This window comes from Cetorhinus maximus, chromosome 20 (assembly GCF_964194155.1).
Source record: "Cetorhinus maximus chromosome 20, sCetMax3.hap1.1, whole genome shotgun sequence".
Taxonomy (NCBI): Eukaryota; Metazoa; Chordata; class Chondrichthyes; order Lamniformes; family Cetorhinidae; genus Cetorhinus; species Cetorhinus maximus.
Genome location: NC_135898.1, coordinates 73,130,991 through 73,157,989, shown reverse-complemented (window position 1 = coordinate 73,157,989; position 26,999 = coordinate 73,130,991). Strand labels below are relative to the sequence as shown.

General features: G+C 41.4%; 1 protein-coding gene across 2 annotated transcripts in view; it reads right to left on the bottom strand.

Moving 5' to 3' along the window:
- The window catches only part of inpp5a (inositol polyphosphate-5-phosphatase A), a 571,171-nt gene that overhangs the window by 81,120 nt on the left and 463,052 nt on the right, over positions 1 to 26,999 (bottom strand). For both annotated transcript variants that reach the window (XM_078564917.1, XM_078564916.1), the window contains exons 10-11: positions 4,439 to 4,534; positions 4,186 to 4,260 (exon numbers count right to left, since the gene is read on the bottom strand). In XM_078564917.1, the coding sequence (XP_078421043.1) occupies positions 4,186 to 4,260; positions 4,439 to 4,534 (171 nt within the window). The remainder of the gene's footprint in view (positions 1 to 4,185; positions 4,261 to 4,438; positions 4,535 to 26,999) is intronic.

Here is a 26,999-nt window from a genome sequence, read left to right as displayed (position 1 = left end):
TGCCTCAAGAAATGAAACGGGCCATGCACAGCCATACAGTAAAACACTGTGAACTGCAGAATTACATTCCAGAAGGAAACAGATGCAGTATCAGCTGCCCTAATTCTAAATGCCTTGCTACCGTAATGCAGTTGCTTTGTGACGGAGTGGCTCAGAAACTGTCCCACCAAGTAGCTGGAAATCAAGGGGAGAATTTTCTCCCCATCCGGGGGGTGCTGAGCGGGAGTGGGCGCGGGCGGGCGTGCAGCCGATCGCCGCCTGCACGCCGCCATTTTACGTGGGCGGGCTAATTAAGGTCCGCCCAGCGTGACACGCACCCGGAAGCACTGAGCATTCCCTGTGCGGGCGGGGGGAGTAGGCTGAGTCGAGGCCTGCGCGCAGAAATCTCCCTGAGGCACGGAGCTGCCTCAGGGAGATTCATTTCATTTTTCAAAATTTAAATAAAGAAAGAAAAAAAAATTTCAGATGTGTCTCCTCATGTGACAGTGTCACATGAGCTGGGATGTGTCAATTAGTTTTAATAAAAAATTTATTGGATTTATAAACCCTTCATGAAATCTCATCCCGCCCATGGATGTGGTTTCATGATAAATGCGAAGGCCGCCTGGGCTTCTCGTCTCCGTTGATTACTTTAATTGCTATTTAAATGGCCTTAACAGGCCTTTGACAATTCAGCGGGTGCACAGCCAACTCTGGTGTGCGCCCGCCAAACTGAAAATCAGAATGATGCGCGGTGACATCGGGACGCAGGCTCTATGTCACCGCACATCATTTTACACGTTAGCGAGCGGGGCCCACCCCTGCACGCCAACCCGAAGGTTCTGGCCCAAGAGTAAAACACAAAAACATTATCACAAGCAAGGACTGAATGGTTCACCTAAGTTATTATAATCCCGAGCTTTATTCATAGTTATTAAAGTGAACACTAAAGTTGTTTAGTAGTCACATGGTCGATCAATGTGACAATATTTGAGCAGTAGACTAGCTGCCATTGTTCATAAGCAACAAAGGTTTTGTTATTCTGTGTGAAATTAAACTGACATGGTCACATACGTGTTGTGAAAAATATCACACACGTGTACGATGGTATCATAATTGTAAGCTGTCTCTTCCCCCACCACTGCTGTTAATTTAACTTATGATTTCAAGTGCAGTGACACACTTTCTTACTTATTATTCACAAGCAAATGTGTCAAATGTTACCTTTTTAACAGCTGCCTCAAGTCACGGAGCAATGTTGACATACAATCTTCTCAATTGACTGATAATGGCCGGGAGTGTCCGGCCCCGTTGTGGCGAGACCCACCATGGGAGATTTGGCAGCCCAGCCAAAAGTCCATTGACGTTCGGAGGGACTGGGCGGTCCTGACGGTGGGCGGGGCCAGGAAATCCCACCCAACATCTCAGGGTGAATTAAAGAAGCACTTAATTATTCCTTAAGGCATCAGACTCTCCCAATTTTTTTCTGCATTAGGGTTACTCTTCCTCTCCTGAAACCATTTTCTCAGTCTGGGGACATTTAGTCTCCCACCCAAGTTTCCATTCTTTGGGTATAAGATGACTACAAGACTTGAGGGTCATCACTGCTGAACCTAATCTCTGTTCCTGTCCAATATCTATATTCATAGAACAAAAGCAAAATACTACAGGTGCTGGAAATCTAAAATAGAAACAGAAAATGCTGAAAGTATTTTCATCGTTGCTTATTCAAGTATAGGCTTCCCAGCCAGAGTCACAATCCAGAACCCTGGCAAATGTTTGCTTCCCTGGTCCAGAGAGACTGAGACACTCTGCAGAGATTAGGGATTAAATGGAAATCATCCGAGTATTTAGGGTTCAGTGTATCACAAGGTGATGCATTTAAGCTACTGAACGAGCCATGGAGATCGTTTGAGGAATTTTGAACTGGAGAATATGAAATTCTGGGGAAATAAGAAGCACCCTCCAAATACCTAAAGAGGAGAATACTTAACCTGGTTTATATTGTTTTCCGAAATAAAACAAATCCTAAACAAATAAAAACATTATCCAGCATTGAAACAACAGAGTGCTTTAAACTCAATTTACTCCACAAGTGAAAAATATCTCAGGCAGATCTTTCCCATTCATGTAATAGATTGGGCATTCTGTGGTTCCCCCTAATGTATCTGTGATTTAATCACTGCAGGGAAATTTTTACTGATTGAAAGAGCAGGCACTCATGCACTTTAACCCCATTTATACAACAGTGCAATTTGTATTTGTTCTCAATTTGGAAATGTTTCTCATTCTAACCTCCAACGAAAATGGTGCAGACTTATTTACTTAGATCTTTGTTCAGATAAAAACTCCCACCTTCTGATGATGGGTTAAAGCCGGTTGGGATTCACTCTGATTAGATTCAGGCTGATGTAAACAATCACCTTCAAATCCCTGCTACTTGCTGCCCCTGAGGAAGCCCTCAGCGCATGAGTTAGGGGCTGATGTTTGATGTCATCTGGCATGTGAATTGCTTCAGGGCAGAGGTGAGTGTAAATGCTGAACTATCACATTCAGTCTAGATCAACTCTGATTTGCTATGAATGCTATTGCCCAGTGTAAAACAGCCTTTAGGCCACTTAACCATTTTCTCTGCCACAGAAACATTCTTAACAAATTAGTACTTTATGTCCCAAAGGTGCTATATTGGTAGGCTCACTCCATATTGATATAATACACATCTTTTTTGGCTTTAAAACATTAATCATACAAAGGGCTATTTTTACACAGACATATTTTTTATGGCTTCCAAAGGCAGTGGGAACAATTTTACATTTTGTAACTTTGCAAAAGCCCATAACAACAAACAACCCAGGATACAAGGAGAGACAGAGGCGAGGAGCTCTGGCCCCTGTCACTCTCTTTTTACTCAAGAAACCTTAAAATACAGAGTTATTTCTTCATTAGGCCCATAAGATGAATGGATGCATTCAGGTTCCTCTTGTATATGAGGGAGGCTAGAAAGCTAATTGAGAGCTGGCATTGTGATAATGATTGCTTCTGGGGCCCACTATATCATATCAATAATTAACATGGTTAAATAATACACGCAATTCAGTGATGTAAATAAAACCATCTTCTGCCATTTCTATGTCCTCCTTTTCTGAAGGTATTAGCTCCTGCTCTGGTGTGGCATTGGTACCCTCCAGTACCTCAACCAAGCATACAAACCAACAGTCCGAATGTTAAGCTGACAATCAAAAAGGAAGATGGACAATGTCATCTCCTCAGCACTCTTTATTTTTTAAAAATTCATTTAAGGGACATATTTATTGCCCATCCCTAGTTGCCTTTAAGAAGCCAGTTCACCACCACCTTCTCAAGGGTAACTAGGGATGGGCAGTAAATGCTGGCCCGGGCAGTAAATGCTGGCCCAGCCAGCGAAGCCCACATCCCGTGAATGAATCAAAAAAATAAATAAAATTGGCCCTCTGTTCACTGAGGGGATTAAAGAAAAGGCACAATTTTCTATTTCAACATTGCCCATCCCGTCTCAGAGTGTCGGAGCACTGTTCCAACCTTCATTCCTTAGGGGGCCTGATCTCTCAGTTATGCCACTACAGTTATGGAAGCCTGGCCCAAGTATTCTGATTAAATACAGGACTTGGAGGGGAAGTCCCGAACTTCTGTCACCCTGAACAGGTTCACAAAGAACGGTGTTAACAAAGAGCAACAACTTTAGAATAAAAGGAAGATTATTTGAAGGTGATATTTTGAAAGCTCGAAGATAGAGCTGTTTCTTCAGAATACATTATTTTTCTGAGCTCAAGGTTCAGTGGACTCACAGGGGCAAATGTAAGTTTGAGTGAAGTGTTAAACAGAGAGTATTGATTTAGCCATGCAAGACACCTTCCTTGACTTTCATTTCCATTGAAGTCAGCTTGGTAAAGAAATGTACTCAAAAAGCAAGCTGCAATAAGTAATTTAATCGTGTAGTATTGTGCTGGATTAACTAAAGTTCTGTAACAATAAACATAACATTAATAAACCTGCATGGTATTGATAGTTTGGATGGTCAATCAGATATAGTCAGGAAGAATACAATGGTCCAATCAGATTTCAGAAAACTAACACAAGCTTTGCTTCACTGCTTTCAGGTTTGGATACTTGATGGGTGCTTATAGAGCTAACAAAGCTGTTATACACAGTGGAAGGGGTAATACCCACCTCAACTCCATTGTTTTGCCGAAATACATCTTGGTTAAAGTAATCAAAAAGCTTCTTTTCTAGTTGAAGCACCACCTTTAGTAAAGATGAAAAACATTGAAATTCAATTTCCACATCTCACAGATAAAGGCACATCACAAATATTACCACCCTATATAACCACCACCTTCTCAAGGACAACTAGGGATGGGCAATAAACACTGACCCAGCCACTGAAGCCCACATCCCGTGAATGAATAAAAAAAAGACCTACCTTCCGATCGTTCTTTGATTCACGGAAAATTAACTTGTTAATTTGATTGGTGTCTGCTGCTCTGATAGTTTGCATTGTTGCTGATGCACAGAGTGACTGAAAAACAATAAAACAAGAGTTGGTAAAGGAACAAATAAATGTTAAGCATGTTTGAACTTTCTGATACGTTCTCAATATTTGGCAAGGAGTGACCAAAAGTACTGTAATAAAACATGAATTAAACATTGACCTGACAGGTTTATCATTTACTAAACTGCCAAATGATCTTTTTAAAAGTAAATTATAGAAGCAACTGTTCCATTTGGAACTCTCAAGTTTAAGCTCAGTGGCAAAAATACATTTATTCATTCAGCTGGGAATATTTCAGTTAAAATCTTCTAACAAATTCAAAAAGGTTGAAGAACATTTTTACTTCAGTTTGGTGAGCCAGGATATAAATTATTTAATGTGCTGTAATGGCCCATGTTCTTCTGGGGGAAAAAACTATATTTTATGTTTCGAGTGTTGGTCCCTTTAAGAACTAGATTTCTCCAGGGTTTAGGCCAGGATTTTTCATTGGTTGGGTGGGCTCGGCGGGAGCGGTCACGGAGATTCCTCAGGGAGATTGAAGCGATTGTTAAAAAAATAAATAAATACAGTAAAAAAATTAATGAAACATGTCCCATCTCATGTGACCGTGTCACAAGAGATGGGACATGTTTTCATTTTTCAACGAAAGTTTTTATTTAAGTTGTAGTAGCTTTAGGAAACCTCATCCCTCTCGTAAAGGCCACTTGGCCTTTTCGCCTGTCTGCCAATCGTTAAGTTGGGCGGGCAGTGTAAATTTGAAATTAATTAGTTTGTTAATGGCCTTAATGGGCCTTTCAATTATCGGCAGGCGGGCAGTCGACTCCGGCGCGCGCCCGCTGAACGAAATATCACGAGACAGCGTGATGACGGTGGGACACACGCCCGCATGTCTAGCATGCCAGGCCCGCCCCTGCACGCCGAATGTAAAATTCTGCCCTTGATTTCTGGTAAAGCACCTGGCTTCCAGTAAATGATCATTATTGGATCCAAGTCACCAGTTTGTTGGACCTTGTTCGCCCGCTTGTTGTAAGGAGTGGCCGATTTGGTACTAATGATAGAGTTGAGTAGCAGACACTTCATAGGTAGAAACTCTGTGTTTATTTATAAAGGTACTCAGCAGCAACTAAACATGTGCTCACACCTCTATCTCTATACTACTGACTACTGACTACAGACCGCTACCTACAGAGGTAGCCCATGCTACTCTGCTACTGGATACTAGGGTCATGTGATCTTCCATTATAACATTCTTCTTAAAGGTATATTACACATCAGATTACCACATCCCTCCCCCTTTACTCAGAAATATATTTTATATTTACAATTACAATTTTCTCAAAATAGCAAGATATTTACACAGGTAAGTAATTTACAAATTCAGTCTTTCTGGGGGTTTCCTTATGCGCGTACAGCATCTCAACTCTACAGCTTCAGATGCCTTGTCAGGGACCTCCTTTTCTGGAGTTGCCTGAGCATCAGATGCTTCGGTGGGCTCCTGCAGATCTGCATCCTCCACTCTTGAAGAAACAACAGACACTTCAGACACATCTGTACTAGGTTGAGCTCTCTCAAAAGGAAACGCTGACCCGGTCATGAACACTGGTGGAATCATTTCTTGACGTATACTTTCTCTCTTCCTTAAATGATCCACATGTCTCTGTATGACTCAGCCTTCCGCCTCCATGTGGTAAGATAGAGGTCCGGTCACTGCACTTATTTCACCCGGTAACCACTTTGGTCCTTCTCCAAAGTTCTTCACATATACCGTCTCTCCCACGGTAAATTTCCTTTTGTAGCTATGCCAGTCGTGTCTAGTTTTCTGACTTTCCTGACTCCTTTCCACCTTCCCCCCTAAATTTGGCATTATTAAGCTCAATCTTTTCCCAAGACATTGTTTCATCAATAATTCTGCAGGTGTGACACCTGTTATTGTGTGAGGGGTGGTTCTATAATGGAAGAGAAAGCGTGCTAGCTTGGTTGTTAAGGAATCTCCAGTTAATTTCTTCATGCCTGCCTTGAATGTTTGAACCGCCCTTTCGGTCAGTCCATTAGAAGAAGGTGGTACGATGGAGTTTTTACATGAGTAATAGCGTTGAGGCTGATAAACCACTGAAACTCAGCACTCATAAATGCCGTGCTGTTATCAGAAGTGACTACTTCTGGTAGTCCGTTCATGGCAAAATGCTGACGTAACTTCTCAATTGTAGCAGAAGACGTTGGCGGCTTCACCTGATATATGTCCATCCATTTTGAGTGAGCATCAACAATGAGCAGAAACATTGTTCCCTTGAAAGGTCCCACATTGTCAATGTGTAACCGCGCTCGTGGTCTTCCTGGCGATTCCCAATGGTGTAATGGAGCTGTTGAAGGTAACTTTTGCAGTTGCTGACACTGCACACAGTCCTTCACTAAACTGCTGCGCGCTATGGTCTTCATTCGAGATATTCCTGGACGTGTGCTGTGTAGTTCAATTAGCCATGGCTCTCTACCCTTTGGAGGTACTATCACTTGTGCTCCCCACAATAAGATATCATCCTGACTGGTTTTTTCATGCCTTCTATTAAAGTACGGTTTCATTTCATCAGATACAGGCTCTTGTGACCAACCATCAAGTACTTGTTCTCGTACTTGTGATCGGAATGGGTCCGTACTTGTCCAGTCTCTGATCTGTTGAGCGCATACCAGTGGTGAATCTAAGAAATGTAACAATGAAATAAGTTCTTGTGGAACTGGGACTTCCACATCCTTTCCTTGTAAAGGCAAATGACTAAGTGCGTTGGCATTTGCAATTTGACTACTAGGCCTATGTACGAAAGTTTACTTGTGCACTGCCAGGATTAAAGTCCATCGTTGTATTCTTGCCGAAGGCTATGGGCAGTATAGCCCTGTCTTCGCTGAACAATCCTAGCAATGGCTTGTGGTCTGAAACGATAGTAAAATGGGGCTGTGTATGTACTGGTGAAATTTCTTAATACCAAAGATGATTGACAGGCCTTCTTTTTCTATCTGTGAGTATCCCTTTTCCGCTTTGGTGAGAGTCGTTGATACGTAACCAATAGGCCGTTCCGTACCACCGTCCATCCAATGGGAGAGCACTGCTCCCACTACGTAGGGGGATGCGTCACAAGTCAATACCAATTCTTTCCTCTGGTCATACTAATAGGTTGGACGATTGCAACAATTGTTTGACGTTCTTTCTGGGGCACCGCCCAAAACCAGCATTGGCTCTTTTTGAGTAGATAATGTAGGGGTGCTACTTCTGTAGACAAATTTGGAAAGAACCGTCTGTAATAATTGATCATTCCTAGGAATGATTTGAGTTCTGAGATGCTCTTTGGCGCAGGTGCTTCTCTTATGGATCTCACTTTCTCCTCAATCAGGTGGGGGCCCTGTGAATCTACCCGGTGACCCAAATAGATTACCTCCCTCGCTTGGAATGCGCACTTCTCTTTTTTTAAGCATACTCCAGCCTGCAAGAAACATTTTAAGACTTCTTCTAAGTTTGCCATGTGCTCATTTTCAGAGAACCCTGACACCAAAACATCATCTAAATAGACTACAACCTGGGGCAGTCCCTGCAGTGAACTTTCCATTGTTCTCTGGAAGATGGTGCAAGCTGAGGAGATGCCGAAAGGCAATCGAGTGTACCAGTGTAACCCTTTGTGGGTATTAATTGTGACGAATCCCCGGGAGGCATTATCTAACTCTAATTGTTGATAGGTATGACTCATATCAAGCTTCGTGTAGGTGGTTCCACCTGCCAGCTTGGCATACAAGTCTTCGGTTTTTGGTATGAGTTATCTGTGTAGCTTAGCTACTTTATTAACCGCCAGTCTGTAGTCTCCACAAATACTGATGCTCTGGTCGAGTTTAAGGATGGGGACTATGGGCGCTGCCCATTCTGAGAACTGCACAGGTTGTATAATGCCCAGTTTTTCTAGCCTGTCCCTGGTGTCGGCCTTTTCTCTCAATGCATAAGGTACTGGTCTGGCCTTCATGAATTGGGGAGTGGCCGCTGGATCCACATGGATTTTTGACTGCAGCCCCTGAATCTTCCCAAGTTCGTCCCTTGAAGTCCGCGGTGTGCTTTCGTAGTAGCTTTGGTGACCCACTTGCTCTCAATCGGAAAATTTTAGCCCATTCCAACTTGATCTCTTTTAGACAGTTTCTGAAAATCCAAATTTGTTTCAGATAACAATCCTGTCCCCATTCATACCGCACACTAAACGATCTTTGAGCATATCGCTTAAGGATGTACCAAACTCACAATGCTCCGTTAATTGCTTCAAACTTGCTACATAGTATGCAACTGTCTCTCCCAGGGTTCTAATTCTTAATTAAACCTGAACCTTTGCATCGTTACTGAGTGCTTGGGTTGGTAATGGCCCTTCACCAGGTCCACTAATTCATCACAATTTCTCGCCCCTGGGGCGCTGGGTGCCGTCAAACTTCGAATCAAACCATAAGTCTTATTCTCACATGTACTTAAGAGGATCGCCCGCCTCTTTTCTTACCCCATAATCTCATTTGCTTGAAAGAAGAAAGAGAGATGCTCAACATAGTGGGACCAATTGTCCATTGCTGGATCGAAAGGGTCAATTCTTCGGAATTGCGGCATGCTGTGAGGGAGTTACTTCCACAGTTTGAACGGAACTTCTACTTACAATTACTGTGCGAGGTACAGTGCCAACTTTGTTTCTCTTGCTTGCTTCTGTTTAACTTGTTTAATCCTCATCGCCAGTTTGTTGCATCCTAGTAACCAGTTTGTTGGATCCTGTTCGCATGTTTGTTGTAAGGGGTGGCCAATTTGGTGCTAATGATAGAGTTGAGTAGCAGATACTTCATAGGTAGAACCTCTGGCCTGAATTTTGTCCTGTCGGGTAGGCTCAGCGGGGGTAAGCGGGAGCGGTTGGGATGTCGACCGCCAGCCCCAATCGGGCCGCGACTGCGATTTCACGCTGGTGGGCCAATTAAGGCCTGCCCAGCGTGAAACGCGTGCTGCAGCACTCAGCGCTGCCTATGTGCGAGGGGGGAGGAGGGCAACTGTGCAAGTCTGCGCATGCGCTTGAGTGCGTGGAATGAAAGCTCCCTGAGGCAGCTCTGAGCTCAAGATATAAAAAATTAAAACTAAAGAATTTTGAAAAGTTAAAAAATATGTCGCCTCATGTGACAGAGTCACATGAGCAGCGGCATGTTATTAATGAAATTTAAACATTTTTATTTAATTTTTATTTGCTGTTGGAAACCTCACCCTGCCTGTGGATGAGGTTTCCCAAAAAAATCTAAAGGTCACTTGGCCTTTTCGCCTGCCCGCCAACCATAAGGTTGGACAGGCAACAGAAAATTTCATTTCAAACAAAAACAAAAATAACTGGAAAAACTCAGCAGGTCTGACAGCATCTGCGGAGAGGAATACAGTTAACGTTTCGAATCCGTATGACTCTTCATCAGAAAATTTCATTTGATTGGTACTTCAATGGCCTTAATAGGCCTGTTAATTGTCACCGGGCATGCTGCCGACTCCCACGCATGCCCGCCAGCCAAAATATTGCGCGAGTGCGCGATGAAGCCGGGAAGCTCACCTGATGTCATCACGGGTCATTTTATGCTCGTTTGGGTCAGGCACGCGAAAAATTCTGACCTCTGTGTTTATTTGCAAAGGTACTCAGCAGCAACTAAACATGTGCTAACACTTCAGACTTCATCTCTATACTACTCTAACTACTAACTACTGACTACAGACTAATAACTACAGAGGTAGCCCGCAGATAACATTCTTCTTAAAGGTATATTACATATCAGATTACCACAATCATGTGACCAGGTTGCATGGGAAATAAACAATAGAATGGAAAAGGGGCAACAAGAAGTTAATTATAGGGGTGAGTAGATTGTCGGTATTGCTGCGGTCTCAAGTGAGGTTTTTAGTTTTAGAACAATCTGGCTGCAGAGCTAGGAACATCTTTTACCAGCAGAGTGCGTTTCAAATTCGGTGTGCTAGCTAAAATAGTTTAAACCTCTTATTAACTGAAGGATTCCTGGCAGTGAGTTAGACTTCTGGGATAACCAAGCTCAGAAGAGAGAGAGAAAAAGAGAGAGAGACGGAAAGCGAGATAAAGAGTTCTAGATACAAGACTCCAGAGTTAAAGAAAATTAGAACCAGGACAGTTCTGACCCGAAACAAAAACACAAATAGCTGGAAAAACTCAGCAGGTCCGACAGCATCTGCGGAGAGGAACACAGTTAACATTTCGAGTCCGTATGACTCTTCATCAGAACTAAAGAAATATAGAAATGTGGTGAAAAATAAGCTGGTTGAGGGGGGGTGGGACAGGTAGAGCTGGATAGAGGGCCAGTGATAGATGGAGGCAAAGAAGAGATTGCCAAAGATGTCATAGACAAAAGGACAAAGGGGTATCCTTTCTGCCCAATTCTGACCTGAGATGGCTGTACTTAAGAAGCTAGCTATGCCTGTGTTGAACTGGGAGTTGAGAACCATGGGATGGGTGGAGGAAATTTGATGGAAAAACTTTGCCAGAAGTAAGCAGAAGGCCCAAGTAATCTCAACTCTAATACAAATCTTTGAAGCAGTTCTCAGACCAAGTGATTCATCTGTATTTTGATAAGTATCTGACTTGAGTTTGGTGGGTGCAGAAGGAATTTGGAGATAAAAAGAAGCTCAGTTTAGAAAATAAGTAACTGTGTTCATTGTGCTTTTAAAATCTTTAATGTAACTGACCATCTAAGATAGTCATTTTGAATATTCATGTTCTTCAATCTTTGAGTAAAATTCTTGTGATTTAAACCATGAATTTTGTGGCTTCATTCTTTCAATAAATACCTGGGTTTTCAGATTCTACGAAAAAACAGACACATTACTGGTCTCTACCAAGATCATAACAATGCTTCGGGACTTCCTCTGTGCCTTATGCAAGGGGACAAGTCGCTGTCTTTGCACACAATGGGGAAGAAATTCATCTGGGCCTATTTCTAGACCAGAAAACAGTGCTACACAAGTGGCACATGCCCCAGCTGGGAGTTGTGAGACCCACGAATGTGCCACTAACATTATCTCAGCAGGCTGCCAACATGTACTCCCTCCACAGGTATCACAGAATTTTAACGGCACAGAAGGGGGCCATTCGGGCCATCGTGTCTGCACTGGCTCTCCGGATGAACATTATGACCTACTGCCATTGCCCTGCCTTTTCCCCATACCCCTGCACATTGTTTCTATTCAAATAATTATCTAATGCCCTCTTGAATGCTTCGATTGTACCTGCCTCCACCACACTTCCAGGCAGTGCATTCCAGACCCGAACCACTGGCTGTGTGAAAAAGTTTTCTTTCACATCACATTTGCTTCTTTTGCAAATCACTCTAAATCTGTGTCCTCTCATTCTTGATCCTTTTACAAGCAGGAACAGCTTCTCCCTATCTACTCTGTCCAGCCCCCTCATGATTTTGAACATCTCTATCAAACCTCCTCTTAGCCTTCTTCTCTCCAAGGAGAACAGTCCCAACCTCTCCAATCTATCTTCATAACTAAAGCTTCTCATCCCCTGAACCATTCTTGTAAACCTCTTCTGCACTCTCTCCAATGTGTTCACATCCTTCCTATAATGTGGCACCCAGGACTGTACACAATACTCCAGCTGCGGTTTAACAAGTATCTTATATAAATTCAGCATTACCTCCTTGCTCTTGTACTCTATGCCCCTATTAATAAAGCCCAGGATACTCTATGCTTCATTAACTGCTCTCTCCACCTGTCCTGCCACCTTCAATGATCTATGCACATATACACCCAAGTTTTTCTGCTCCTGCATCCCCTTCAAAATTTCACCCCTTATATTATCTGTCCATGTTCTTCTAACCAAATTACATCACCTCACACTTCTCCACATTGAACTTCATCTGCCACCTTTCTGCCCACTCCACCAATTGTCTATGTCCTTTTGAAGTTCTACACTGTCCTCCTCACAGTTTACAACATTCCCAAGCTTCATATCATCCACAAACTTTGAAACTGTCCCCTGCACACCAAGATCTGGATCATTAATATCAGGAAAAGCAAGGGTCCTAACACCAAACCCTGGGGAGCTCCACTACAAACCTTCCGCCAGCCTGAAAAATATCTATTGACCATTACTTTCTGCTTCCTATTTTTCAGCCAGTTTTGTATCCACGTTGCTACTGTCTCTTTTATTCCATAAGCAATAACTTTTCTCACAAATCTGTTGTGTGGCACTGTATCAAATGCCTTTTGAAAGTCCATGTACACCACATCAACAGCATTACCCTCATCGACCTTTTCTGTTACCTCTTCAAAAAACTCCAGCAAATTAGTTAAACACGATTTCCCCTTTAGAAATCCATGCTGGCTCTTCCTTGTCAACCCATATTTTTCCATCTGATTACTAATTCTATCCCAAATAATTGTTTCTGGAATCTTGCCCATCACTGAAGTTAAACTGACTGGTCTGGGCTTATCCTTACAAGCTTTTTGGGCACGACTTGCCCATTTGTAAATGACAAATTTTCAAGCCACTTGGGTTGGCAGAAGTGATAAAGTTAGTAAGTCTCGACAGGAGGGACGGAGCAGCTTCTGGGCTAGTCAATTGAGGAATTGGGGGAGAACTAACACTACTTGTGGATCCATGGGAATAATTTTTAAAAAACTTACTTTGTGCTAGCAGCTGTTTAAGAACCCTGCAGCAATTTCTACCAGTGTGCCCAACACAGGAATTTGGTCCCCAACATATGTAAATGAGGGGCTCGATACCTGTTTTAGGCAGCTGTCAGGAATGCCTGAGAGAACTAGTTCCATCCATCAGGATGCCATTATGCCTCATCTTACTGAGCCTTCTAGCCTCCAAATGTATCCCTTTGAGTCATTACTATCTTTGATCCTAACCCCTCCTCTTGGCTTGCTAGTGATCTTGTGCAGAATGGGTGTAGGCTCCACCTCTAACAGAGTCACCAGGCACTCCACCCCAAGAGTGTCTGGGTCCTGTTACAAGCTTGGCAGAGCTGTTGTGGGGCCCTGCTGGAATTGTCTAACAACGTCAGTGCCACAAGCTGCTGCAAGATCATTGATTGACAGACACTGTGGAGTCAAATGACCAAAGGTACTGATTGTCCATAACCACAGAGGTTATTACTGCCAATAGATTAGCTCACTTGGTGACAAGTTTGCAATATGTCACTTTCCTTGCGGCTGCAAGCTGAAATTCTACAAAAAAACTGTACACCAAATTCCATCAGTGACAACACTGTCTTCTGGTGCACTGCAATGCTCAAAGGAGGTGTTTTTAAAATATATTTCTTACAGCAAGAAACTTCAACTTCCCCTCAACAAAGTCAGATAAGTGGGAAAATCTCACCATCCAATGATTAAGGTTTTATTTGGGTGGAATCTGAAAGACTCTGGCAGTCCCAGAGGACTTACAGTCCTCTTGTTATGGAAGACTGAACTCTCCTCTGTGGCTACCATTGAGCTTTGCCAGCCTGTGTCAAACATTGGGTGACTGGGATTTATTTAGTTTCCTACCTCCTGTCTGGGAAAACAATAATGTGACAAGACTTGGACTGTATGGATAATTGACTGTGAATGATGGCATGTTCATACATCCCGAATAATTCCTGTTAATTCTTAGTGTAGTTTCTTTAAAATTATATTTAAAAGAATGGTCAGCGTTTTAATCAGAAAAATAAAGTTTCCACCTTTTCAGAACAGCAGATCAGGCGTGAATAAATACCATCTCCTACAGCTTCCTCTATAACACTCTGCAAAATCTGAAAATATGTAATTGATATTTACATAAGGGGTGGTTTAATAGGAAGCTTCATTCATGATGGAGCAATAGGAATCAGTTATACCAAAGGCTATGGTGAACATGGTAATAATTAAGTACAGTAAATACTGTACTTCCAATACTGGCTCAATTATGGCCAAGCAACAAGATGAACAATGAACAATTTCCTGTCACCTAAACTGCTGCCAGACAACTTGTTCATTGCACTGTCAAGTTGATAAACCACTAAAATATGAACAAAAATCAAATATAGCTAGTGTGTGCTGAAGCCATTAAAATACATCAATATCTAATCAATGCTGTACAATGTTTTTCACAATCTTAGTATGCAAAAATGATCCGGCCACACACCACTGAATACTCAAACCAAATCACTCCTCTCTGCCCTTTTTTCTCCCCTTTTGGTCAGGGAACAGTTTACCATCTGTGTTTGAATGACATAATCCACAGAAGAGCTGGTTCCCATACTGAACACAACTGGCTCAGAGTTTTAAATTCAAAGCACAGATTAGTTAATCACATCAAGCCAAAGAGCCCTTTAGACTCGTATGTCACAAATCAGCCTGGTCGCCTTTAAATGCTGCACCACATCAGAACAAGTACCAGAACAAACCAAAGCAGAAACCTCTAGCTTTCTAAAGCCCTAACAAATCGGTCCATCTTTCAGTCATTTAAACTTTCCAATCAAGGGTCAATATGGCCCAAGCATCCAAATGCTAATGCACTTAAGTGCGCTTAAGCTGCTTTCCTAAGTGAATGGGTAAAACGGATTGCAAAGGACAAGGCAGAGTTACTGTCACTGTCAAAAGTCATTGTACCAACCTCCAAGCGGGCACAATTCAACAAAGTCATGATTTTAAAGCATCTCCTGAGAACCTGGACTGCCACAGTATCAAACTGATTTAACGCTTCTCTGATTAACAAAAATTTACTGCACTGCTGATCAAAATAAATAATCCATTCCTCTCATGCCTTCTAAACTAACTAAATTCAAAAATGATCTCGGGTTAGCTTCATTTCAATTTACAGCCTGTTTTCCTTTTCCAAATCTACATTAGCTGCCTTTCAAATACTGGGTTATACATCAGAAATCAGACCTACAAAAGATTTTAGTGTTAGTCCCTGGCTTAATCACAACTAGGGTATCTTTCTGCATCACTGGTTTTATCAAGTGTTTTTATGGTATTTGTGCTAAAAGAGATTGTGGCTGGTAATTGCACAGGATGTTTATACACTCATTTTGTTTAGCAGTGATTTTCTAAAGGGGCTAATAAAGCAAGTGTGTCCCATATCTGCTGGTATAAACATGAACATCTTGGAAAATGTACAACAGCAATGCATAACATGTCAGCTTGTGTTTTTCCTATGTACAAAAATTACATCCGATTATTGTTACATTGTTAATGTATTTCCAATTCTAAGAGACATGTTTATGTTGATCAATTTAATTTTTTAAAGCTGCATAATTTAATTTAGCAATTTAAAGTGTATTAATAATACTCTGAAAAAGAGACTCACAAAATTTGTTGCTAAAACAGTGTTTCTGAATATAAATGTAATTATAAAATAACTGCACTTTGGGTTTAAAATTGTTACAGAATAGGTGAAGGGAGAAATCCTCCAGCAAAAATATATTTTACCATCATTAAAGTGCATAATGAACCTACAACCTTTAGGAGATCAATGAGGGCTCCAGATTAACCAGAAAAATGAACAGTGCCATACTAGTGACTTAATTTATTTCTAGAATAATATGTTTAATCAAGGAATCAAGAACATTCAAGGAGGCATTGAAATGCAGAGAGGTTGAAGAATGACCACTTGAAAACTTAAAAACCCATATGAGATCAAAGGCAAATGGCTGGTTGCACAGAAAGATAGATCACAGACTGCAGCACCTCTCTGCAATCTCACAGCAACCCAGCCTGGATGTCATTAAAAAAAATGCTTCAGCAAAGAAAATCTTGAATAAGATATTAACTATTAGATTTCTACTGGTCCATCTTATGAAGGCACAATAATTTGACTGAATGAGCGATGTTGTATAGCTGAGACATTAATACTGTGATGCTTTCCTTCAGTGGAACATCTGGAATACCTCTCCAAAAACTACTCTATTCCTGTTAAAGTGCTATTCCTTTTCAATATTTAAAAAGTGCCAATAAATTCATTTGTCAATCCCGTATGACTGAGGACCACAAATCTCCAATGTACTTCTTGTGTTAAGCTCTGACAGCAGTATTCTGTTTCTCCACAGGAAGACATTTGTGTATTCTTCTGCTCAATGTGATTTCCACTTTTTAACTCATCTGCCATCCAATTCCCTGCTCAGAAGGACAAATTGCTCACTGTGATTCCTTTCAGCATGAGCACAGCAAGCAGAAAATTGTGACTGAGCAGAAACACAAGAAACAGCAGCATAAAAATTCATCACTTTGGCCTGTTGACCTCACACCACTAGGTTGACACACCCTGTCTCGGTGAGTAGCATCAAGGGAGAAATGTGCGGCCTGGGTGAGTAGAATTACGAACAAAAAAACTTAGAAACAGGAAAAGCCCACCAGATGCTTCATTGTCTTGTATTCTTTTCTAAAGAACTGGTCCAGAAAAAGGGTTTACCACATGGCATATTGGATGGAATGAGTACAGTCATTGTTTCTTGGCAGTACTGTCACTTACTGACTGCAGTACAAAGAGGTGTAATGCAAGATTAAATCCAGACTTTTAGCCAGCAGATTAAAACCAATCATGACAGATGTCCATGAGACTGTTTAACATACAAAATGCATGACACGTCTATGAAGTGAAGGATAAAGCTCTCCATTTCTTCAGCAGAGCAGTTCTTCCAATTTTGCCTCAAGAAAGAAATTCTAATGACGCCGAGCATACTTTTTAAAAAAAAACTTTTTCAGCAATGCATGAATTTGGACGTTCAGTAGTGAGGTAGATGTAGCAACGCACGAGGATGTTTTTCAAACTGTAAGCACTTCATTTCGGAGGTGACATTGCTTCCAATAATTCAGAATTTTTTTTAAAAATGTGCTACTGTAGGGTACTGGGAAGTAGAATAAAGAACTCCAAAAGCTGTTCTTTTTTTAAAAAAAAACCTCAACTTGATAGGATCGGTAACATAAGCTCAATTCGACCCGCTCAAAATGATCATATCAGTAATTCACTTGTAACAGATTAAATTTGGGCCATGACTGAAAAAAAAACCTATTGAGATTTGAAAAAAAAATGGTGAACAAGACAAATTCATTCAAGTGCTAGGGCTCTTTGATTTTGTGACAACATTTTGATCCAACATTCGGAAAAAAGACTGCTCTGTCAGCTATTATTTTTAAGCGAGAAGGCTGGCAGTTTAAGTTTGCTGTGCGTACCTAGAAATGAATTTAAAACTCCGATTGTTCAATCTAAATCCGAGCCGCTCTAAGCAGCCATCCAGTGGGTGGGCTTCTGATACATTTTACCAATTTTTCATGCCCATCCCTCTAAATGTGACCCTGCTCCTCGGCTTTTATGCCTCTGACAACTTGGCTGAGGAAAACATGCGGCCTCTCTGATAGCATGAAATTGGGAACAATGGTGTGGGATAAGAAGAGGGCTCTGAGGATGGATACAGCCAGAGCCCACCCGATTTCATCTGGAAACAGATGTTAGTTAAACCAACGTGTGGACAAGCAGAAAGAAGCGCTTTTTGAGATTCTGGAAGGAATAAGATTCCAGTACTTAACTTTAAAAGAAAAAAAACAAACAAAAAAAATCTTGTCAGAGATAAATCTGAGAAGGATAAGCAAACTGAACTGGGGTCATGTATTTCCACAGAACTGCAGTTATTGTCAGAAGAATCAATTAGCACAACATAAGACTTTTGAATAACCATTATTCTTTAAAAAGGATCAATTAGCACAGCAATAAGCTGCACTTGACCAGTAATAGATTGACACCATACTATAATTAATACCTGCTTGCTGGACAAAGATTGAACTGTTTGAGGTCTTGATTAATTTTACCTCTTTCACCTCTAGCTAAAACTACAATGACTAGACAAACTTTGGGAATATGTGGCCCAATATTTGTTTTGCTGCTTTATGTTTCTTCGGGAAATATATTTGCTTTGGTCTTTAAAAAAGGAAAAAGAGAATTCTAAAATATCAATCAAGTGACCAGTAAGTCAGCAGCAGGAAGGTAACAAGCTGTCAGTGTACTCTCACTGCACTGCATAACATATCTGCAACACTTGTCTCTTGTGATTTTTGAAGGATTTCATTACATGATCTACTCACGATAATAGGAATGCATTGAGTTAGTAATACAGTGCTAAAGTGCAAGGCCATGTGGTGACATTTCAGTTCAGGGACTTATAGGGTTTATAACAAAAAACAAAATTTGACTTTTCACAATTGGCACTTGTGACTCATCAGAAAGGGAAGTGGTCTTTGCAGTGTGCTATCCGAAGCAGCATTGTCATCTCCAATGCCACATTTTATACTTAAGACGCCTTTCTATCCTATCATGATGAACATTCAAAATAGAGCTGGCTCAGTGACTTCTTTTACAAAGTCTTAATTAATTTTGAGAATATGACAGCCTGATTAAGATAAAGCTCGAGAGAAATGAGTCTCATCTCCAAAAAGCCTGGCAACAAGGCACAGCTGGTGACTCTGCAAGAGTCACAGCCAGTCCCTGGCAAGAAAAGCTCTGAGCTCCCAAACCCCCATCAATCATCATCAGTGTCGACTCTGTGATGAATGGCAGGTGTGGCAGCAGCTAGCGCCAGGCTCCCCGATCAGTGACGAGCGCTACTGGTACCAATGTCTCTCCATGTCAAACCATGCCAGCTGAAATCCACAGCTGCCAGTTGCTGCTATTCAGACACATGCTCACACTGACAGCAGCAGCTACTTTTAAACATGTTATTATTAATTACATTAATGATGCTACGGCCTATTAAAAATGCAAGATAACTGCATTCAGTCTGCGTATGTTTTAATTATGCTCAGTGCTTTGGCAAATTAGATCAAAGTCCTGGCTTTTCTGTTCCACTCAGTTACCTTGTTTGTATTAATTTACATCTCAAATAGGCGGTGCTGTTAATTCCAGCTGGGAATAACCTCTCTTTTATTCTTTAACAGTGTCATCTTCCCAGATAATGAAGCTTTGTAGGACCCTGGAGCTGATACAGTTTAATCCCCTCTGTTTGTGCAAATTAAAATCTGGTTTATGACCACATGCATCCAGATTCCCTGGAGGCTGGAAGCTCCTATTGCCAGTTGTGAAACAATACAGTCAGCTGCATTGATAGCACAGCCCCTGCCCTCCCATTGAATGATGGAAGGGAAAACAATTGCATCATTTAATTTACTATTTCAGTGATTATATGCCTCATTGGCTTCTCGTTGTTTTGATGATGGATTTAATTAACCTCCAATGAATCTTTCCAGTAGCAAGGTTAGTGGCAGGGAAGAATTGCAAGTGTCAAAAATTCCAGTGAAAAGAATGGAAAGAAGTGATGTGCCGTTAGAAAAGCTGTTGGATGCTAGCCTCCCGAACTAATCATGTATTAATCATAACATCCAAAAGGTAACAGCCTATTTAACATTCTGCTAGAACTTGAACTCAGTCCAAACTTTGTTTGCTTTGCTTAAAAACTTGCTAATTTTAGCCCTTCCATGCTATGATTTCCTCAGGAGCAGTGCTCGAGCTTTTTTATCATAATGTAAAATGACACTGTGGAAAGAAAACAATTGAAAATATATTTACTGCCACTTCAACGCACAATCTAATAAATGAGATTTGTTACCATATCATTTATTTAACTTTCTGAAGGCAGTAAATATCAAAGGCTGTAGAAATCCCTTTTTAACCTCTTAATATGGTTGTCTTTAGTTTAAAGAAAGAACTTGCATTTACATAGCACCTCCCCGATCTTAGGAGGCCCCATGTGCCTCAAGACCACTGAAATAGTTTTGAAGTGCAATCACTGTTGTAATGTAGAAAACACAGCAACCAATTTGCGTATAGCAAGGTCTCACAACAGTAAGGAGATAAACGCCCAATTAAGCAGTTTTAATTATACTGGTTGATGGATAACTATTGGCTAAGAAAGACACTGGGGGACATTGTCTGCTCCTCTTGGAAATGTGCCATAGGATCTTATACATCCAACTAAGAGGGCAGGCAGAGCCTGAAAGCCGGCTATCTTATCCAAAAGAATCTGAAATTCAACAGCTAACTTTGCCTTCGGTGGACAAAGATATGTACCTAAGGCACCTATTCTTTAACTAAAAACAATAAATAAAATACACTCACAGCTCTCAAATCAGACAGGAGGGAGCACTAACTGCATAAGTTAGGTCAATGTACAAATGTGTTAAGCTATTGGCTGAGGACTGAGTGAAATGCTTTTGTCTCATGTTACACTGCCATTTGAAAAAAAAACTAGAAAGATTGCATATTAGGAAACAACACTTATTTCCTCTAAAAAGTCTTGTTCCTGAAAAGATGTTTTCTGCATACAGACTTAATGGAATATGACTGTGATTGGCTTGGTCAATCACGAGGTCTCGTCAAGCCTTTATTAGCTTGCTGTTTCAGCGGGAATGCAGACCACCTCCGGAGAGTATAGTGACATCATTAGTATCCACGTGGCTGTGCCTTTTGTACACTTTCAAAGGAGAACAGTGAATAAAGGTCAATTGAAGTCAATTCTTTATGTCTGATCCAATTAATTATTCCACTAATGTGAAGGTGGCTGCAGTGTTCAGTTACTGATTTCCCCCACAGAGTAAATCTGCACCTGTAAACATACAGTTTTTTGGTACGACCCAATAGAAAATCAGAAAGTTAACTGGAGAATATAAGTAATGTATTCCTGGTGAGTGGGGCTATTTAACATTTGAAATCACAACAGGCTGTGCACTGCAATGCAGACTAGCTTAACTACCAATTTAACTCACAGCATGCTATGTATGGAGGATAACATTGACAATATCAGTTGAATGAAAAATGTTAATAGATTATTGTTCATATTAAATGTCCAAATAACAATTCATTTGCACTCTAAAATCATTGCTTCCCCTTTTGTCTTTTTTTTCATTTAAATGCTTGGTGGCAGTGATGGGGAGGTGGAAATAGTGGATTTCATGTTCCTTACTGACAGGAAACCCCTGAGCTGTTATTGCCCTACAATGTGATATGGAACTCCCAATTGACATGCAAGTCATACAATGCAATGTTACTTGACAGACAGCCTTAACATCAATGTCTCTTTCCCCTCCCACCAGATGTCATCTTTCATTTTCAATCTCATGTATGTACTTTTCCACATATGTAGCTTCCAAATTTATTCGAGAAGTGGGTGGTGTGTGAAAACCCTGGTAGCATCAAGGATATAGGTGTTTTCTACTGCAACTACTGTCCTCCACAAACAAAGCTTCCCCTTAAAAATTCAACACGTGCAAATACAGCACATGTTCAATTATAGGTGAGGCAAAATTTGCAAGTTGCTTTTGGCACAGCCATAATTACTGATTTTGTAAGAGGTAAAATAATGAGCATACGGATGGATATATCAGTAAATTAGATTATATGAACAGAGACTGGCAACCAAACAGTTGGAATGCCAGGTTACGTTTGTTACTTCTGGTGTTAACTGATAACAGGATAATTTGATGTCTCCAATTTGATCTTCACCTAAAGCAGGCAAGAAACTCCCTTCAGCAACAGGTGAGCAATACCAATCTGTTGCCATCACTTTATCAATTCAAATCTAAGGGATGTCTACTTTATACAGTGATCACTGTCAACTTAACGCAGTTTGATAAAATCAAGGGACCCTGAAGCAGACTTTGTTCCAACTGTGGCTTTCCTCTGGGTTGTTGTTATGGCACTCAAATCCTTTTCAGAGAAAGTTATAAAGTATTGCAATGGTCTCAGGCATTCTTACTGGTTCTTTGCACATTCCTGTGTAACTTGGTTGTTCAATAAACTTGCTATAATATATTTTATTTACTTCCCTGCTTTTTAGGATCATGGTTTATAGAATCGAGATGGATGGCAGCATGTTAATGATGTTACAAGCATGCTAGAAGCAAATGTTATTTTGGCAAGACCTGTGTGCTCTGAAGAGAAATTTGCTATTCATAGGATAGCGTCATTTATTTGAAGGTTTAAAAGAGAAAAAGGTTATTTCTTTTATGTATTTATTTTAAAGAAGATTAATATCAATATACACAACCTTTTGATACCTCCTATCATCCCTCTGAATCTGACTGCGCCATCTTGAATTACCCTTTAGGATGAAGCTTAAAAGTCATGGGGCAGACTCTTCTCTTTGGGTGTGGGGGCGGGCCCCACATGCCGATGCGTAAAATGACGCACGGTGACATCGGGCGTGCGTCCCTACGTCACCGTGCGTCATTGTGATCTTTCGTTCAGCGGGCTTGCGCCGGAGTCAGCTGCACTCCCGCCAAACGGTCAAAGGCCTGTTAGGACCATTAATGAACCAATTTAGGCAATTGACAGGGCTGCCCGTCCAACCTTAAGGTTGGCGGCAGGCGAAGAGCCCAAGCGGCCTTCGCGATTTGCATGAAACCTCATCCACGGGCGGGATGAGGTTTCATGAAGGTTTTATGAAATAAATAACATTTTTTCTGACAGTTCAGAAACATGTCCCAGTTCATGTGACACTGTCACATGAGGGGACATGTCTGAATAATTTTATTCTTTTTTTTTGAAACTTTAAAACTGAACTTAATCTCCCTGAGGCAGCTCTGTGCCTCAGGGAGAGTTCTGCATTCTTTCACGCGCAGGCCCCGACTGTCCCTCCTCCCCCCCGCCCACACAAGTCAGCTACTGGGTGCGCGTCAGGCTGGGCGGGCCTTAATTGGCCCACCCATGTAAAATGGCAGTACGCAGCCAATCACGGGCAGCGATCAGCTCCGCGCCCGCCCGTGCCCTCTCCTGACCGGCCCACCCGACAGGCAGAAGACTCTGCCCATGAAGTCATACGAAGGCCCGGTATTATGTTCCTATGGCATACTGGTAATATTTAGCTTCAATATCCATAACAAGGGCACAAATCTGAATTTCCTGTCAAAGTCATCATTGGTTATTCCACATTTTGCTAAATCAATTTTTTCAATGTACCTGAATACCCAGATACTATTGTAAGAACTAGAGAGGGAGAAATAGTTCAAATTGTGACATAAAATAACATGCAATAAATTTCATGTGACATGACTTTGAATAAAAGTTTTCTCATTTATCATGGGCAGGATTTTTACCTCGTCACGCGAGCGCGGTGGGCGGGTCCAGGAGTGGCCACGAAACCAATCGTCACCTGCAATCGGGCCCAGGCCGTGATTTCACACTCGCTGGCCAATTAACGGCCAGCCAGCGTGAAAGGCGTGCTCAGAATCTCAGCGCTGCTGGGGCGGGGGCAGGAGGAGCGTGAGCGCTGAAGTTTGCGCATGTGAGGGGGAGCGTGCCCTGAAAGCTCCCTGAGGGCACAGAACTGCCTCAGGGAGCTGAAGAACTTTAACATTAAAAGGAAAGGTTTCAAACATAACAGAAACATGTCCCCTCATGTCACTCTGTCACATGAGCAGGGGCATGTTAAAAATGAGTTTTAATAGTTTTTATTGGCTTTTTATTTACTGTCCGAGACCTCATCCTGCAAGTGGATGAGGTTTCGTTAAAAATGCAAAGGCCCCCTGGCCTATTTGCCCGCCCGCCTGCCAACCAAATGGTTGACGGGCAGCGAAAAATTCAATTTAATTAATTAAGGGCCTTAATAGGCCTCTTAATTGTTGACGGGTGCACTGCCGCCTCCCGCGCTCACCCACCGAGCGAAGTATCGCAAGAGTGCGCAAGATGTCGGGACAGTTGCCCAACGTCATCGCGCACCATTTCACTCCCATTTGGGTCAGGCGCGCCCTTTGCACACGGGACGAAAAATTCTGCCCCATACGTTGTTAGCTGGGCTAATATTCTCTGAAAGTGGCATAATAATGGCAGAAACTGTTAATGGAATTTTCACCCATGATAATTTCTACCCTTCCAAAAGGGATTAACAGGTATTAGGAAGCAGACAGTTATAATTTTTTCAGGGTTTTATCAGAAACCAACTGAAGGAAACTCATGTGCAATTATGCACCTCTGGGGGCTCCTTGAAAGCAACTGTATACATCTCCCAGCAACAACAACCAATGGAAATCATCGCAATCTAAAGGAGAGACATAAATGCAGCTCACAGATTCAATCTGTTATCCAAAAGAGAGTATGTCACATGTGAGGGAAAGAGCAGAAAAATATTGTTATTTTATGAATATGATATTTGAGTCAATCAGGTACATGTGCGGCACTTTGAGATGTGACAGATATGCCAGATGGACGACTTTTTTGTCTTCATATAGATTTTCTTAACTCTGACAAGACTACCAGTCCCGTGTGTAATTTTCTTAATTTTGTGAGGATGAGATTCAGACTGTTTATTACTTTACTCATTATCTCCCTTCTGTCAACTGATGAAATGTTAATAATATAATTTTTTTTCTCTTGGATCATAAATGACAGAGGATTCATTTAAATAAAGTAAATGATAACTGTACTGGAGCTGCCAGTTATGGAGGTTGCTCAATTCACAGCATGTGCTGAGATCTATTAGTCTTTATCCAGTCACCCTGACAACTCAAAACATTTTTCACTCATCTGTCTTTTCCTATGATATTTCTAGTAGTTTCCATAAAGTCACAAACTCAGGTCTTACAGAATGACTCTGAACAGTGCAATTATCATCACTCCAGTGTCTTAACTAATGGATCTGAATTTAGTTCAGTATAGTTCTAGCAAAGTCAATAAACAATTGTAGTTAGTATAAATGATCCATTCACCAGTAGGAAAAAACAGTTCGGACCAGTACTCTTATTCCCCAGTTTTTTCTGGTGTTCCATTATAAGGTACACAAGACCAGTTCGGACCAGTACTCTTATTCCCCAGTTTTTTCTGGTGTTCCATTATAAGGTACACAAGACCAGTTCGGACCAGTACTCTTATTTCCCAGTTTTTACTTGTGTTCCTTTTTCAGGTACACAAGAACAATTCGGACCAGTATTCTTATTTCCCAGTTTTTTCTGGTGTTCCATTATAATGTACACAAGACCAGTTCGGACCAGTATTCTTATTTCCCAGTTTTTACTTGTGTTCCATTTTCAGGTACACAAGGCCAGTTTGGACCAGTATTCTTATTTCCCAGTTTTTACTGTTTTTTCCTTCTGGGTCTCGTGATACTGCACATTTAAGAAGTGCCCCTCATGTCATCTGCTACAGCTCAAAGGTTCACCTTCATTTCCTGTAAGGGAAAAAGTTGCACATAACCATTAGCAGCCCCACACTGATGGTGATCCAGTCAACCTGTAATAGCTTAGCTGTTACTATTTGACATGAAGGTTATTGATGGACTGGGTGAGGAAGAGATCGGTGGCGTTTTTCAGGTCAAAAGGATAAAGATTCACTTTAACTTTGACTCTCGCTAACAGCCAATACAGAATTTATGGCCAACAGGCAACCACGTCTACCCTTCTGCCATGGTTCCATAGTGATCCTGCTGCTGCATGCACAGTCACGCTGCGTGCCAACTTATAACCCCTTTCTTTTGGTGTCAAGCGTTTACAAGATGAGGGAGCTGGCACCACAGAAGAGCATGAGCAGTCCCATCCCAACAAACCTGCAAAGCACTGCAGATCCCTCAAGTGTCAGTCTAGATACATTTACTTCAGGGGAATTAGAATAGAGGAGTCAGCAGGGATCACCAGTGAAGTGGAGAATATGGAGGAGTTAGCAGATGAGCAGGAAAAGCAGGAAGAAGGGTTAGGGTCAAATAGGTAGCTACTGTAACTTCCAAGTATTTGTAACCTACATGAGTTACACATCAAGCTGCATTCATCAATCAGCATACACACTCCTGCAGCCCTTAGACAATCTTCAGAGTTCCCTGTATGGTATGGAAAAGAAAATATACCTTCTGCTAACACTTAGCTTTCCTCCTTTTGCATACACACACGCAATTATTTGGAGGATTTCCCTTTGTACCCCCCCCACCCCCACAAATTGGTACTTTCCCCAGGCTTCTGTGTATACATGCAAAAGAGTACTGGAAACTGGTAGAGAAGCATGGAGTGAGAAGCAGCTTAATGGCATCCTGTGGTGCAACCCCCAAGGTTAAAGGATCCAGGTTCTCATGCACTTTTGCTTGCCTATATAGTGCCAGTTGCTGTTGAAACTTTGGACACAAATTTATAGGTTACACAATATAGAAAGTAAATACACCCAAATAAAGAAAATTCTTCATATCCTTTTCAAGCATGATTTCATTTCACACAAATTATTCCAGTCAAAATGTTGATACTTTTCTGATGGTTAATAGTTTGAAATCTAATTTACATATGGCGCCGAACAGAGATGTTGGAAACAGATAAACAGAAGAGATAAAATCAAATTTTTGTGGCAATCCTCAGTTAAACTCTGAACTAAACTGTATGCAATAAGCAGCTGGACTGAATGGGTAAGCATTCATAGGATCCAGAGTTGAATGTTACAACATTTGAAAACTCTACCCAGTGCTCAAGTTTCATAATTTTTAGTAGTTACAAACAGCATGTGAGATCTTAATG